The sequence below is a fragment of the Aedes aegypti genome, chromosome 2, assembly GCF_002204515.2.
Source record: "Aedes aegypti strain LVP_AGWG chromosome 2, AaegL5.0 Primary Assembly, whole genome shotgun sequence".
NCBI lineage: Eukaryota > Metazoa > Arthropoda > Insecta > Diptera > Culicidae > Aedes > Aedes aegypti.
The window spans coordinates 196,112,231-196,128,007 of record NC_035108.1 but is presented as its reverse complement, the minus strand read 5'-3'; the positions used below and the strand labels follow the sequence as shown (position 1 = coordinate 196,128,007).

The 15,777-nt window shown below is 35.6% G+C and overlaps 1 protein-coding gene across 8 annotated transcripts in view; it reads right to left on the bottom strand.

The window, feature by feature from the left end:
- LOC5578843 (homeodomain-interacting protein kinase 2) overlaps positions 1 to 15,516 on the bottom strand; it is a 312,570-nt gene extending 297,054 nt beyond the window's left edge. For 2 of the 8 annotated variants that reach the window (XM_021843605.1, XM_021843610.1), the window contains exons 1-2: positions 14,156 to 15,516; positions 2,530 to 3,586 (exon numbers count right to left, since the gene is read on the bottom strand). In XM_021843605.1, the coding sequence (XP_021699297.1) occupies positions 2,530 to 3,061 (532 nt within the window). In that variant the 5' untranslated portion in view covers positions 3,062 to 3,586; positions 14,156 to 15,516. The remainder of the gene's footprint in view (positions 1 to 2,529; positions 3,587 to 14,155) is intronic. The other 6 variants (XM_021843606.1, XM_021843607.1, XM_021843608.1 and 3 more) reach the window with 6 other exon arrangements.
- Between the last annotated feature and the right edge of the window lie 261 nt (positions 15,517 to 15,777).

Below are 15,777 nucleotides of genomic sequence, written 5' to 3'. Positions count from 1 at the left end.
AAAAATAGCTCAAAAGGGATTTGTGTCCAGAAGCATCCTTCATAAAGGTTTGAAGAATGAGTTTTCACTATCGGATGATAAGTTTGTACTTACATTACAGTACTAACGTGTTTGGAACTCTTTTAAAAATGTCTCCATAGTAATTTCTATATAAACGTACATCGTCTTTGGGCCACCTTTAATTCACCACCTAGAAATCTAAAAATATCACAGAACACTACTTTTATGATAAGGATTATAAGGAAGATATGGGAGATTAGATTTCCAAATATTGTTAAATTTTGAACCGCTCTACTGTAGACTTTTGCATCAGAACTTACTGAAAGCAGAATATGCCAAAAAGAGACCTTAGAAACAATATTGGTTAAAATGGAGACTTATTCATTCATTGAAAATAGAGGCTTCCAGAGACTTGCATTAAAATTTTAAATAGAAACCAAGTCTCTGAAAAGAGAACTGCTATTAGCTTTGTAAAATTAAACAAAATCGGAGCACATTTGAAAAATTGTGGGTTCTGCCCATTCCATCCTGTGAGGATACCGAATTTCAGTCTCTCTATGTATAACGAAGAGATTTCTGGTTTGCTGCAGTATTTTCTCTGTTGATTAGAGACTCTCCAAATTAGAAATTCATCGACCATAGTGGCACCTAAAATCAAAAATATGGTGAGAATCATTTCCCACATATTCTCTGTGTCGATATTGATCATTGGACATATGGATCCTGAGATATTCCAAAATTTATTAAGGGACCGACGTATTGCCATAAGCTAAAGCTAAAGATTTTTTCTCATGTTCACTGTTCGAAACAATACTTCAATGAGAGTCTGTGGTGAAAAAATGAAACAAATTGGTGCAACCTTTTTGGAATAATGAACATTTTCTGTTTCTGGTTCCAATCTGGCAGTATGAAGATTTTGAAAACTTCAAAAAATAACAATTCTGTAATTTTCTAATTTTTTGAAGACAATTCAACCGATTTCCATGATTTTTTCAGAGAAGCTCCCTATAACCTGCCATTGTATAGCCCACATATTAGTTTTTTTTTTGATAAATTGAATGAAAACAAAATGGCGGCCAAAGAATTTTTATATGGTGAATGTTGGTCCCCAAGGTACATCTTAATATCTTCAAAACCATATTACAAATTATCTATATTGACATAGATTCCTCAAATGAAAGAGTTTTTTGAAAGCTCGTGAAAGAATGGTGCAAAAATATCGATAAACCTAAACAGGTATTACTGTTTGAATATTTTTTATTTAAGGTAAGAAGATGAAGCTGCCGGTAGAGGGGTTAAGGAAGTTTTTAAATATTGTGAGTGTCAAAAACGTTTGATTTTATGAACCGCTGCGACTGTCTTGCATTTGTAGGTTACTAGTGGTTTCATATGGGAAAACCAGATCTGATGAAGTCTTTAATGTATCAATGTATAATCTAGACTCTATACCTTTTTCCATCAGAAATCGTCATCTCCGCCCATGGCTGTCGGATATTGCTGTTTTAATTATTTCATAGAAATTTTGATTTCTCAGAATCCTTATTAGTTGCTCAATATTTTATATTTCTTACCAGTATTCTACAAACTACACCATTGTAGTAATTTGAACAACGTTTGTTCAAGGCACAGTTTGTTTGACCAATAACTGACAGTATGATTGTTTCTTAGTTTCCATCCTCACGTTTTCTCTAAGCTTGCTTTTCATACTTTGTTGCCTTCTTTATGTCCTTACAGCTCCCTAACATGTTTGGGAGTTGTTGATTTCAAAGCATTAAAAGCTGCTAGGCTATCGAACATTACGGATTCTAAAATAGATTTTTTTGCTTGAAAAAACATGACTGTTTGAACTTGCTCATAGGAATTGATATGTTAACTCCTGGGCCAGTTATATTAGTACCAACTCGATTGTTCAATTTAGAACCATCACTATAAAATACGATTGATCCTAAGCGAAGCTCTTGGCCACCATTTGTCCACATATTTCTAACTGGATTAATCACATGATAATGATAGTGCAAAATTGTAGTTTTTACTTATTCAATCGCTGTTGGTTAACCGGTTCCAGAATTTTATTTTTCTTCTGAACAGAAAAAGTCTCTGAAATACGAGTCTTGTGGCGAACAAAAGTTGCAATGTTATTGAAGAATCATTGTTTTGTTCATTTAACATGTGGAGAAAATCTATATATCGAAATAATTGAAAAAGTAACATCTACAATAACTTTCATTCGAATAATTATGCAAACGAAACTGAACACGCAAATAAAGAAGACCGAGAAGAACGAAATTGTTAAAACAAATACATGCCAAAGTGAAACCATCGAAAAACAAAAATAAAACGAAACAAATCAAATGGACGACAAAACACCGCATATAGCTACTTGCTACCCAAACATCAAAGAAAAGAACGAAGGAAACCATTGAACCGAAAGAAAACAACCACAACACGGAAAACACAACTCAATCAAACTAAAATTCGACAGAGAGCACCGGGAATTGAAGCCGAAACCGGCAAACAATCTTTTTTTACCTTGATAGCTAACCACTCTCGTCAGTTGTTGTTCTTGCTGTTGATCATGATGGTGATGTTGGTGAGTTGGTACCGACAGGAATTGATTCTGCTGTTCGTCCGCACAGGACTCCGGCAAGGGAAGTGGAGCTGGCGAAGGCGGCGGAGACGTTGACGATGACACGGCAACAATCTCCCCAACTTTTGGCAGAAAACCTTCGCCTCTGGTTTCGTTACTTTGTATCGCTTGCTGCAGGTGGCGCTGATTGAGATTGTTAAGACCACCACCACTACTACTGCTGGAACCACTTTGCCGTTGATGACGATGATGTAGACCACTTCTTCGATGGAGATATCCTTCGCGGAATTGCTGGTCAAACTGCTGCGATGGCGACTGCGACGAAGACGAAAACAACTGCTGTTGGTGATTCGAAGTCGACTGTTCCTGTTCCGATAGATGTTGTTGAGTCAACAAAGACGACGACGACGACGGAGAAACTAGTGGTGGCCGACCGGAAAAGTCGAAATTCGAGCGGAAATGCGACGTTTTCATTTGCGGCCTCCAGCGGCTAAGTGGGATTTCGGGGGCAGGTTTTGGTCAAGCTACCTAACTAGGAAACGCGTCACGTTTTCTGTTTTCTAAGTTACAAATGAAACCGGTTATGCGAATCTCTCCAAACGACAAGTGGGTCGATCCAAACAGGGAGAACTTTTTCGCGTGAACTCGGCAGAATTTCTGCTGCGAAGTGCATTCAATCACTGCCAAATGTTGCGGCTGATAAAACTGCCGCCATCCGGCGAATTTGACCACCTGTTGACGAGGTGAACCGTTGTCGGTGAGTTTTTATGTGAATGATGGTACTTGATTTGGTTGTCACTTTGGGATGAGTCATTATTGGTTGGTTTTGTTTTACACTCACTTTGATAGTTATTGTTCTTTTAGTGTAGTTTTGGTGTAATTTATTCTCACAATTGGAATACTTGGGAATGAATCACAGAGTTCTAAAAGTTTTAGTTTTGTCATTTTTCTGTGTTAGATTCACCTCAACACTTGTTCATACATACAATGTTGCATTTGCTGAAAATGATGATAACTTTATCAATGAAAAAAGTTGGCGAGATAGGACGGCGTAGAAGGAATTTTTGATACGATAAGATGTGGTTTTATACGTTGTTTTCGTTTTGACTGTGTATACTTTTATAATCTATTAAATGGGTGTCTTCTTTTTTCAGTTTATGGCGTCACATTCCTACTGAACCAAAGCCTAAGGGTCCAAAAAGTCACAGCGGTAAACAAGCAGTTACTCAGCAAGATCCAGCGATATACAAATGCAAAAATGTTCATTTTTCACAGAAAATTCAACAGAAAATGTACCTACTTCTAGTAACATGTCTCGCTCTGACTTTGTTTTTTTTAACTGAGCAATTGAATCAAATGCAATGTAATGTTCAAATCCACCACTATGGCTGAAGCGGTTCAAGTTTGTGTAAAATTTACTAATAAAACTGTTATTAGATTATGTTTCTCTAATGGATCCAAATATTTTTTTAAATATTTTGAATTGGAATGTTCGTTCTTTGAATGGTAAAGAGGACGAGCTGTTCAATTTTGTAACAGCTATAAACATACATATAGCAGTTATTACTGAAACGTATTTGAAAACTGGATCCAAACTCAAAAGAGATCTAAACTTTTTTGTTTATCGTAATGATCGACTGGATGGAGCATGTGGGGAGTTGCTATCATCATTCATAGGCGTATAAAACATCAACTTTTTTCGTCATTAGAAACCAAAGTTTTTGGAACTATACACTCCCGTGCATAAGTTTGGGTTCACCCCCTAAAAAACATACAACAGTTTTCAGTCCATATCTCTGTGATTACACGTCCAATTCAAACTCTTTAAGCTGCATTCGAAAGGCAAAGAGTTATTCTTACTTCGTATGTATTTTCCCAAAAACGTTCTTTGAACTTTGTATACTAAATTTGTACTTAAAGTTGTGACATTTTTCAAAAAACACACTGAAAAAAACATTACTAGTTTCCTCAGCATTGGATCGACTAAAATTTTAAAACAAGGTGTCATTAGAATCGTAATCTTATATTCTTTGAAGAGCACTCATGATTTTTTTGGGGAAAAAACGGAAAAGTATTCAAAATCAATGAAACAGTCAGTCAAGTCATCGTGCAAAAGTTTGGGTTCACCTGAACTTACTTAAATCTGTGAAATCTCAAACCAATCATGTACGCGCCATTTTTTGCGCTCAAAAAAGCTTTAAACAATTCAAATCGGTTGAAAAACGGCAGAGATATTGACAAAAATGATGTGCGTGCGGCTCAGGTGAACCCAAACTTTTGCACGATTTGCATCATACTAAGGGGTGAACCCAAACTTTTGCACGATGACATGACTGACTGTTTCATTGATTTTGAATACTTTCCAGATTTTTCCGCCAAAATTTCGTAAGGTCTCTTCAAAGAATATAAGATTACGACTCTAATGACACTTTGATTTAAAATTTTGGTCGACCCAATGCTAAAGAAATTAGATATGATTTTTCAGTATGTTTTTTGGAAAATGTAACAACTTTAAATATAAATTTAGTATACAAAATTAAAAAAATGTTTTTGGAATAATATATACGAAGTAAGAATAACTCCTTGTCTTTCGAATGCGGCTTAAAGAGTTTCACATGGACGTGTAATCACAGATATATGGGCAGAACACTTAAGTATGTTTTTAAGGGGGTGAACCCAAACTATTGCACGGGAGTGTAGGTGATTCTGTTGAAACACAGCTTGGAAAATATACTTTCATAGCGTCCTATTTGCATTTTCAATGCACTGGGCTGCAAGTTAATTTGCTTCAAACTGACTTGCGGAAATTTACTCGCAATAAGTTAATTTTTTTGTCATTGATGACTTAAATGCAAAACATAGTTCATGGAATAATTCGCAAAGCAAGTCCAACGGCAGAATTTTATTTGATGAGTGCTCTTCAGGATATTTCTCAATTCAATACCCTGATAGCCCTACATGTTTTTCCTTTTCTAGAAACTTTTCTACGATTGATTTGGTCTTAACCGACTCTAGTCACCTTTCTATCCAACTGGTTACTTACGCTGTTTTTGATTCTAATCATGTCCCTGTTACATTTCAAACAGTGGCGGTTCCCTAACCTCAAATCTTCCTGTTCCACGAATAGAAATTCTTGATTTTTTATGCAACCAATTTGCATCTATCAAGTGAAAATTTTGCTAAAAAGGAAGATTCCAATCATTTACTATTTGCATTATGATCTCAATTTGTCGAAAAAGGCATTTTTAGAACGTGACAGGTAAAAAGTGAGGTTACGAGTCGCCTCTGATTTCAAATATCCCATGAAGCGATTCTCAATCGAATCAGCTCCATTTTCGATCATTTACGAACCGACTGGAAGACGATAGGAATCTTGATGTTAACATTTGTTTGTAAACAAAAATTTATATTGACAATGCTCTCGAAACTTTAACTAATTCCATTATTGAAGCAAGAGGCATTGCAATACCAAAATGTGAAGTAAAATTCGAATCCATGATTGTAGACGATGATCTGAAACTCTTGATCCGTCTTAAAAACGTGAAGAGAAGGCCATTTCAACGCACTCGCGATCCTGCTTTGCAAATTATATGGGAGAATCTGCAGAAAGAAATTAAAAAACCATTCTCTCAATTAAAAAATAAGAATTTTGAAAAAAAAATCTCAATTAATCCCTGGCTCAAAGCCCTTTTGGAAGTTTATATAAAGTTTTGAAAAAGAAACCTCAGTAGCCAATACCGGCATTGAAAAAGGAAAATAAAACTAATGGCTTAACTTTAATTTCCAACAATAGAATAATCCAAAGTTATCTGTCAAATCGTAAATTTCAGGCCAATCAGTGTTGTGAAAAACTCAATTTCTCACAACTCACGCTTGAGATTTTTCATGCGTGAGTTGTCAATCATGCAGCTCAACAGTCAAAAAATCATGGATGAGTAGGCTCACCTTTTTAATTCATTGTCGCGTATTTCCACAGTTTACTCTCACACGGCAATAATTTCGAGTTAGTCTGGTAAAATTATGTTAATCCTTTCTAACGTAAACAACAACATTCGGGTTTCACGAGTTTTTGCCGGGTTTTGCGACTGAATCATTTTTTACGGTTTGAGTTGATTGAGTTGATTTTACATCAAAATCTCAAGCGTGAGATTTGCGAAGTAGATCTCTAATGAGTTTGCTCTCACGGGAGAGCGTATTGATTGAGATTTTGAGTGTGAGTCTATCAACACTGAGGCCAATTATCAGAACTCAAAGCCGAAAGACTTCATGTAAGAGCTGGTATTCCTCAAGGTTGGAACCAATATTATTGGATACTTTGACAGTTTTTAAGTTACCTCAGGAATGTCCGCGATGGATGAAGCCTGCGTGTCATCTGTAGTAAATTGCAAAAAAAGTTTGGATATTTTTCTTCATATATGCAAAAATGGAAGATGTCTTCTAATACTTCCAGTGATCAACTTACAACATTCGCACATAAAACAAAAGATCTTTATTTGAATACTTCAAGTAGGCATGGTGTCACGATTAGAGGGGTTCCAATAAATTGGTCAGATGAAGTTAAGTATCTACGGCTAATGCTAGATAAAAATTTAACTTCAAAAATCACATTGAACCTAAACCTATTCAAGCTAAATGTTATCACTGTTTAAAATGTTTTTATCCACTTATTAGCAGAAAATCAAAACTTTGCAAAGTGTGTCTTCAGAACAAGCTTTTGACCTTCAAATCAATTTCCAGGCCAGCCATGTTTATGCTGTACCAATATGGACTGGCTGTTGTAATATCAGAAAGAAAGCTCTGCAGAGGTTTCGAAATAAAATTTTGAAAATGATTCTGAAGCTTCCACCCTGGACACCTAGTAATTAAAATAAACCTTCTTCATTTCTTCATATCGTCATAAAAGCGAATGCACTTTGATCGGATCAATTCATACTCAACTCAACATTTATTCTCAAATTTATACTTTAAAGATCACATTTTCTCTAGCATGCTTTTGAAAATAGTTTAATTGCATTTGAACGATGTGAACATAACAAGTAAAAATGTAAAGGGTGTCCTTTCAAAGTCAGTTTTCTATTTAACGGATTTAAAACCGATAGGCATCATGATCCGGTGATTTGATATTTTCCAAATTTTAGATTAAAAAAAATGTTTGATTTGGCTTTCAAAATATTCGCTAATTTGCCTTTATGGGCATATAGGGCTATTACACGGCTAATGTAGGGCATGTTTGTTGCATGATAGCACTATATTAGCACACAGGGCGAATTAAAGTGCTCTTTGATTACTTGGGTATGTCTTACATAAGTTTTTTTTTTCATAATTTAAAAACTCTGTGCAGTCCGACAACATCAAAGCACCATATAGTTTGTCAAATATTGGGGAAAATATAGGCATTAACAATGTACCTGCTTAGGTATTGAAATAAAAAGACTAGATGATTCAACAGATATTTGAATTTGAGCACTATCTCTCAGAAGGGTTTTGACATTAGCCAGCTGCTTGTTATTGAAAGTTTAGTATTAAGTAATATTTGCAGGATAAGAATTGAAATTATTGATAAAATTCGTTACTTATACAAAAGTGCCAAATACGGAGGAATCAGATTAGGTTATTTAGTATGATTTTGACGGTTTTTTTTTTTGAATACTATTGGAATGGTTTGAATTTCGAAAGAGTTTTTGACAAACAGATATAAACGATTTATTGAAAAATCTACAAGACCAACGCTACAGACGTGGGTCAAAATTCTCTTATCACTTTCGTATACGTCGAAGAAAATACTTGACAAGGGCAAAACTTCACCGTCTTTAATAAAAGAGATTTGGAATTAGGGAAAAACATTTCTCTTCTCGGAACACCTTCGAAATGATGCCTTAGACATGACCTCTGATGAGGCATTCCTAAAATATGAAATAAATCCAAGAAAGTATTTTCCCAAGAATCTCACCAAGAGCTAAACAAAAATCCGCCGAAAAAATCTAAAAGATCATTCAGAATGGTTCGAAGAATCCATACAAAGCATCTTAAGCAATTTATCATAGATCAATGAGTAGTCAAGTGAATAATTCAAGCAAGGATTCACCAAGAATCAGTATCAGTATCTTAGAAACCCGCAAAACAATAATACTCAATGAATTCATTCAGGATTTTAGTAAGAAAACCATTTAAATCTCCTAAAAAGTTTACCAAAATGTTCAACTAGGAATCTACTTAAAATTTCAGAAAAATTAACCAAGGATCTTTATAGAAACCACTAATCCACTAATTGCCAGTGGTTTTCCGAAGAACTTTCAAGTAAATTGTCAACTATCGCCTCGACTTTCGTTGGGATTTCTAAATAAATCTCATGAATAATTTGCCAAAATTCTTATTCTAGCAAGCACCTTCATCAAGAATCTTGCCAGGAATCTCTAAGAACTCTCCTAGAAATTTTTCCATATCTTAATCACATAGTTTAATAAGATCATCTTTAAATCTGTTTACCTTGTTACCAGAAATCTCATAAGAAATCGGTAAAACACTACTAGAAACCCTTAATTTTATCTATAGCAACTCACGTAGCGAATATAGTGATGCAGTCATGCAACTTCTGACAAAATTTTCTAGCATACCGGTAGTCATATGTTTGAAACATATATTTTCCTATATGCGATCTTCAATTTCCCGGTGATTTCAAAGCTCCGAGTTTCTCCCGCTTTTCCCGGACGGATGGACATCCTCTTTTAGTTTTAAGGCAGAACTGGTCTAATTTCCGTAAAAGATTACGTAACAGATAAACCCAAAAGGCCAGTGATTCCTCCAGAAATTGAACTCTGATCCCGTTCAGAGTGAAATTGAACTGAAAACGGGATCTATTTCTAGGCAAATCCTTATTTAATCTTCTCTTAAGGAAGTCTTGTAGAATTCCAGCAACCATATCTTTAGGAACTTCTAGAGATTCTCCAGAAAATTATTATTGGACAAATCACCAAACAATAGCTCGGCCTACATGATTTTCTATAGAAATCCCTGAAAATACTCGGGCGATATTTCTGGAGAAATGTATTCAATAATAAACGGAGGAAACAAAGAAATAATTGCTTTCACATTTTTTAAATCCTTATACGAACTTGTTAAAAATCATAGGGAATTCACTTGAAAAACCTTTGGAATAGACTGCAGGAGTGAACCTTAAGATAAAATTCTGTAAGAATACCTGCAGAAACTTCATAAGGCATCCCATGTCGAATTAATTGAGAAATGTATAAACCCTGGATGATTTCATGTAAAAGTTTTTGAGAGACCCGTGAAGGAATTTTTGAAAGTATCCCTATGAAATTGGCTGGAAGAAAAACTGAAAAAATAGACGTAAGAGATTCTCGGAGATTCTTGTAAGATATCCTGAAATGATTCCCTTATCGATTTTTTACAAACCTATAATAAACCTTTGTATATTTTCTTGCAAACATATGTGTAAAAATCTTTGAGAGAAATTGAAGAGTTAAAAGTGGATAAAATGGCAGAAGTCCTGAAAAAATGTAAATAAATTATGGGAGATATATTGTTATTGAGAAATACCTGGACGAATCTCTGAATGTAATCCTGGACACATATCCGGAGAATCCCTGAATTTTGAAATAATTACCTTAGATTTTTCTGGCGGAAACTTTCTGAAGAATACATAAAAAGTTATTTCAGATTTCTTTCGAGAGTAATACTGAACTAGTAACCCTTGGATGAAATGCTGGAGATACTCGAAAGTCAAATAGTGTAAAAATTCCTGGAGGAACTTGAATAGAATTTCAGTTGGAATCCCTAAAAAAATCACGAGGAAATTAAAAAAAAGGTCTTAGAAAGCATTTCTACAGGATTTTCTGGAGATTTTCCTGGAAGAATTCCTTATGAATCTGTAGAATCTATATTTTTTGTAGAAACAAATTTGGAAATCTTTAAGGCAATCTTGTCTTGGCGACTGTAGGTATTAGCGTTAAATGCGTGAAGAATTTTCTGGAAGAAATTCTGACGGACATCCTTAGACCAGCCTTTGAGAAACCACTGAAAGAATATTTATAGGCGATTCCTGAAGAAAATCCTGACGGAACCACTGGAAAAATGGTTGAAACTCGTCCTCGTAGAGCTTTTGAAAGAATTTATTCCTTTAATTTTTAATTTATTAATTTAATTGTTTTCGTAGCAGGATTTATAATATTCATATTCAGCAATAGCATTTGCGATTTATTCATTTAATTTCTTCCATATTTACTGGAGATATTTCTATAGAATAATATCACTAAGTTTTCCAGTAGATTGTTATTCACATCGATTATGATACAAGAAATTTTCTATCAGTATTTTAGGAACATTTCAAATAATATCTTGGAAAGATCCTAAAATGAATTTTATAAAGATTGCGAACAAACTCCTGTGAGGATACCGATCAGAGTCATGCGTGAAATCTGAACATAATCTTTGAAAAATCATGACCAGAATACTGTTAAGATCTTTATAACAATCCGACTAGGATCATGCAAAGATTCAATGCGCATTCAATTATCGCATAGCTTCAATGAGATGTATCTACCAATGAAATATTCTTTCCTCACAGTTTTCAGTATTTTAAGATATTTAAAAAGGGCATGTCAATGGCTAGCCACTCGTACAAACACAAGGTAACTGAAACCTAATAATTAATCAAAGAGAATGTAGGACTGGAAGCGACCAAACAGTAACACTAATGAGTAAGATTTTTTCATGAGTTTTTCTTTAACGAACTTCCTGGATGATTCCTCCGAGATTTGCGTTCAAGATGTTTTCAAGAATTAAATCTGGATTATTTCTAAGAGTTATGTCTTATTGTCTTTATTAAAAAACTTTCAGCCCTTGGCTGGTTCGTCTCTGACATTTCTAAGAGTAATTCCAGCATACTTCAGACATTCCACTTGGAATTCCTTCAAAGTTTCTTTTCGAAGAAATTTTTCAAAAAAAAAATAGTCCATGACCTCCATGATTTTATCTTGATTCCACCAATTTCATTAGCCCATTTTTCTCCCAACATTTCCGTTTAGGGCATATTTAAGAATTCAACCAATAATTTCCAGGCGGTTTCCAACAAAATTGTCGTTCAGGACTTTTAAAGATTTTAATCTGGAATTTCTGTAAGGATAATTTCAAAAATTACATTTATAAATTTCCCAGGAAAGTCTTCGAAGAGTTTATCAAAAGGTGTGCAAGAATTGTCAGAGAAAATCTTCAGATATAGGATCTGTTTTCGCACATTCAAGCGTATGTGGGGCTGTTGCCGTAAATTTGTCATAACTGCAGGACAAGTTAGACACACGATACTAGGGAATGTCTTTACGGGAGAACTGACAGAAAAGTAGGTCCATACACAATACACGAAACACTCATTTTATTGTCAAAGGTATGTAACAACTAACAATAAATTTATATGAAACGAACGACAATTATCAAACTATTGATAACAATTATAAATCTTGATGGGCCGTTGTAGTCTGCAAAATAATATTATTTTGTGCGGGAAACTCGAGTTTATAAAAATAACTATTTCTAGTTCCATAAAAATGGCTATTCATCATCGTATATATTTTACCTAATATTATTAGAATATATCCCGAGAAACACACATGTTATAATTGTGTATTATCAACTTATATATGACTTATTTTGGTCATATATCAGTTGATAATACACAATTATAACATGTGTGTTGCTGGGGATGTATCTACTGGACTGCTCGAAAGGCCAGTCGACCTTTCAATTTAGACTGATTAAAGTGATAATTGGCATCAACAGGGTCCTGAAGCCCTGTCCCAATTTTTGTAGCGAACGCTTAATTTAAGAAACACATATAAACATTTATTTTTATATTGGTTTAAGTCCAGTTTTTAGATATTGCCACACCCACTGGTTTTATTTTATCTGAATTATGTTTTCCATGTACCTTCCGAAATGTCCGATAGAAACAACTACAGTGTTAAAAAGTTAAACCATGTGGCTTTTTTGTCAACTAAGTGAACGTCAAACATGATCAAAATAGAATCTTTTAATAATATCTTCTGAAACAATTAATTATTGTTGCATTGGAAATTCCTGACATTATGTATGTACAAATGAGCAGAGGAATAACTGAAATATACATGTTATAGTATTTGCTGGAGTGAAACTGTTATATTATTTTTTGAAGAATTCATGAAGATTTTACTTGCGAATTTAGGACTTAGTAGCCAATCATTTGTATGGTAGTCATGTTGTCTTTGAAGCTTGCAATTTCAAGGTAAAAAAAACTCAGGGGTCTATTTTGTAAATCGAGCATATTCATGTGACTCGTCTGTAATTACTGTCGATCGAAGTAAGCAGGCATATTTCACATGTCACCCGTCGACTGCCATAGTAATCCAGTCACATAGAGTGACAACTGTCGAAAAACTCGAGTGACAGAGCCGTGTCGAGCGAACTTTTTAGTCGACAGTGACTCCAGTCGAGTCATTTTGATCGACTCGACTTATAAAATAGGGCCCTCAGTCGCCGTAGTTAATATTGATGTAGAAAAATATCACTATGTGCGCTCACATGCAGAAAGGATGCTGATAAATTTTCAACTGCAAAACAGTGCAACTGTACATAGGCGGCATCCACAAATTACGTAACGCTCGAAGGGGGGAGGGGGTAAGCTCGAGCGTTACGACTCATACAAAATTTAAAAAAAAAATCCATACAAAAAGCGTTACTGCTGGGGGGGAAGGGGTCGAAAAGTTCAAATTTTAGCGTTACGTAATAAATGGATGCCACCATATCCTGGAGAAATCGGTCTAAAATTAATTTAAAAAAACTGGAATATCTTGACATATTCCTGAAAATGTTAAGAGTAAGCCCTGAGGAATACCTGAAATTTGTAGCGCAGGAATAGTCGAGAATTTCCTGAAGTGAATTCTCAGAAGGAATTTACGAGCAGATTCATGGTAGAATTGGTGGGATGTTTGGAGATATCCGTGAAGAACTAACAGACTAACAGAACACTGAAGCTTTTCCTTGAGAATTTGAGAAGTAATTTCTGAAAAAAAACACGCTTAATGTGTGGAAAAGTTATATAAGTGTCTCAATATTTCTTTCAGATCTTTAGGATTTGCGTCAGGATTCACTGCAAGCAGTAATTCCCCTTCTACTGTTATAAAAGTGACTTTAGAGACCATTTTGGTTGAGTAAGAGACGTTAGAGACCTTCCATTAAAAATAAAGGCTTTTTAGAGACCTGCCTAGATATACCTAGATACATCTTATGTTACCAGTTTTCATATAGGTAGTGGTGGGGCCAATCTTATGAACCTAATTGTAATTTATTAAGTGGTATCTTGTCAGTAATACAACTGTTAATCGGGACAAGGAAAACAACCTTTGAAAGTATTCACATAGGAAAGTTAATCTAATTACACTCAGTGTAGTTTGTTGATGAACTGATTATTGTTATGTACAAGCTTAAGCAGTTGCTCGAAAAAATCTCTACGCAATAATCCTATCTCGCCAACATTTTTACTACCCTTTCTCGTTAAAACTATTTCAGGCCTCTTACATGAACAACTTTTCTGCTGCTGCCAAATCGACAAAGACGATTCGATGCTTCTTTTGCTGCTGCTGCTTCTGCTGTTGATGTTGTTGTTGTTCCACTCGGTTATTATTGTTATTCAGCCCAATGGAAACATCGGCCATCACACATCTGCCACTACGGCATCAACACAACGGAACAACCGCCGCTAGTAACAGCTTTTCAGTGAATCAAAAGAGCACCAACACAAACACAAGTAGAAGTGGATTAATGAAACTGCGCCACCATTTTTAGTATTATTATTATTACTGCCGCGCGCGCACTCTTTCACGCATACACATGCACTTACACACCCACACGTTCGGTGATGTTTTTGCTACTGCTGGTGTGGAGAAAAAGTGACGTTTCCAAACACTCACACAGAGAAGCAGCGCGACGACGTCTTGCCTTTTCGTTTTGCCTCGTCACAACGCCAGATATCGCGATATCTCGCTTTCGCGCACATAAACTGCCAAGGAAAAACTTTGTGGTTGGAATTTATTACCGAGCAAAAATTTTACAATTTTCTTGATTTTTCTTCTTTGCTCCTCGTGGATCGCAATGATTTTCACACGGAGTTTATCTCGGAAAAAACTCTGAACCGAATCGATGAAAATACTGACGAGAAACGTCGCTTTTCCGTTCACATATGGCTGGGGGATTTTTTTTTCTTAGCAGCCCTCAATTGGGAAAACTTTCTCTGGCGTTTATTTTTCTTCTGCTTGCTTCTCAGGTTTGAAAAACAGTAGTTTTCCTTTCTTTACATTAAATTCCACCTTTTTAGCACAACACCCACTCGAACAAGAGCATCTTCACGAAACGAAATTTTCTTCCTGACACTCGGCAGAGAAAACCCTGCGAGAATTATTCGACCAGAAAAAGAATCCGTTTTCCCACATTCAACACTTTGTCCCCGGCACCATTTTCGAGTGGGGTTTTTGCTTTGCAGATTTGGGGCCGTTTCTCGGAATCAAACCACAACCCCACGGGTTCTTCTGCGGCATAGAAAGCAAACTTTCCAGCCTGGCAGAATCCAGCACTCAGAGCTTCACAAAACTTCACTTTTTCACGATTTTTCCTCACAGTAACGAAGGCGACGACGAATATCAGAGATTCTCTTCAATCGAATCGATGACGCGACGGCGACGACCAAGGAAAATTATTCAGCAGCAGCACAAAGTAAATACCTACTATTTATTATCAAGTAGTAGATTCTACCTACTACCAGGATTCACTAGCTGGTAGTATAATGTATAATAACCACTAATAATAATAATCGAACGGACGACGACACGAAACGCGACGCGTACTCGCTTGTTGAAAGTCGCTTGATGAATGAAGAATGACGGCGGCTCGGAAAAGGAGTTTAAGGTGTTGTCTCTCCGAATTCTGGAAAGAGCAGAGAGAAAAGCCGGACGTCGGCGGCTGAAAATGGTGGAAATAGTTTCCACACATACACAGGGGTGGGATGGAAGATGAAACGTCATCTGGCAATAATCCTGGTTGTCCTGTCCTGCAAGCAGAAAACTACACGGAAACTGAGACGAGACTTGCTTAGAGGAAAATAAATAACCCACACAGCAAAAAAAGTTGTTGAATATTACATCGAA